At 40.3% G+C, this 1,434-nt stretch overlaps 1 protein-coding gene across 3 annotated transcripts in view; it reads right to left on the bottom strand.

Moving 5' to 3' along the window:
* Positions 1–1,006, bottom strand: part of LOC101864007 (golgin subfamily A member 4) — a 44,113-nt gene extending 43,107 nt beyond the window's left edge. For 2 of the 3 annotated variants that reach the window (XM_035971568.1, XM_035971567.1), the window contains exon 1: positions 915–959. In XM_035971568.1, coding sequence (XP_035827461.1) covers positions 915–927 — 13 coding nt within the window. In that variant the 5' untranslated portion in view covers positions 928–959. Of the gene's footprint in view, positions 1–854 lie in introns of all 3 variants that reach the window. The other variant, XM_005105303.3, reaches the window with a different exon arrangement.
* Between the last annotated feature and the right edge of the window lie 428 nt (positions 1,007–1,434).

Below are 1,434 nucleotides of genomic sequence, written 5' to 3' on the forward strand. Positions count from 1 at the left end.
TCTCTCTCTCTCCCTCTCCCTCTGGCCGTTTTCCTCCGGTATTTTTGCAAAGTCCAGATGCATGCACATCTGCCTACAGTCCACTAAGCCTTAGCGCAGGTAGGGCGTACGGTCCCCTAGCGCCCAGCACTATTGGGGCGTACGGTCCCCTAGCGCCCAGCACTATTGGGGCGTACGGTCCCCTAGCGCCCAGCACTATTGGGGCGTACGGTCCCCTAACAATAGCCTTTTTTTAAAGTATCTTGAATTTATATAAGATACTATGGGGCCAACTAGTCACCGCACAGCGCATGTTATAGTAATACTGTGTGTGTTGTGTGAGTATAGAGGAGTGTGTTGTGTGAGCTCATTACTACGGAGAGTAACGCGCACCCGTCACTGACGCTTTTTATTTCTGCTTTCAAGAGTTACTAGTAAGGCTAAGGCTACATAACTAAGCCTACTGTCATAATCCACATATTGTTGGAGTCAAGGCTCAATAAAAGTGCTCAGCACAGACAGTACTGTGTTCATATTTATGTTTTGCTAAATTGGGTTGGACTACAGCACTACACTACAGAGTGTAACAGAGGTCTATTGTGAGGTTATGTTGAACTCAACAGAAATAATTTAATTCTTTTTAAAATAGAGAATCATAAATATTATAAATCGTTTGTACAGCCCACTAAAGTATAACCTCATATACATAAGAGTCACTGAAGTGAAGAATAGGCCAGCTAGGCCTACATAACATTAATAATATTAATAATAAATCATCCTTTGGCCGTCGTCTTCGTCGTAGAAACATATGCTGGCTTGAGATAACTAAAGACAGAGCGGAGCTTGCATTCCTCAGACAAACCGTTTGTTTGTACCTGTTCAACTAAGTGGTGGCAATAAATTATAAAGATCTACGCCATGAATGCATCTTCAACCTTCCCATGCCATAAAGCAAACTAGACTGTGCTCCTGTCTGTTCCAACGAACTACACGGAAGACTTCGTTCGCTGCTAGTCGGCCATCTTTGTAAACAATCTAAGGCATTTATATAAAAATCTTGTCGGGGTAAAAGACAACGAAACAATGTTTTTATTACGTAGGGTTCCAACCTCAGTAAAAAGTCCACTTTGTTCACTTCATATGACATATCATTTTGATTTGTTTTCATTTCTACTCTTTAAAAAAAAGTATTTAAACTGTTAAATAATAATATTCCCTTTTCTATAGCATTCACTTCACCGTTCTTGGAAAAGTATGTAGATTCTAGATTCTAAACCTTACGGAAGTCAAAGCAACAACACACGGAAAGATCGAAATGTTTTTAACTGCCAGTACATTATGCCAAAGCATTCACAGTAAAGGAAAAGGCCAAGGAGATTAAAAGTTCTTAGCTCCTTGGAAAGGCTAAGAAAGATTGTTTACAACACGATCTTTGGTTAGAGTCTTTCTGTTGGG

Source organism: Aplysia californica, unplaced genomic scaffold (assembly GCF_000002075.1).
Source record: "Aplysia californica isolate F4 #8 unplaced genomic scaffold, AplCal3.0 scaffold00463, whole genome shotgun sequence".
NCBI classification, from domain to species: domain Eukaryota; kingdom Metazoa; phylum Mollusca; class Gastropoda; order Aplysiida; family Aplysiidae; genus Aplysia; species Aplysia californica.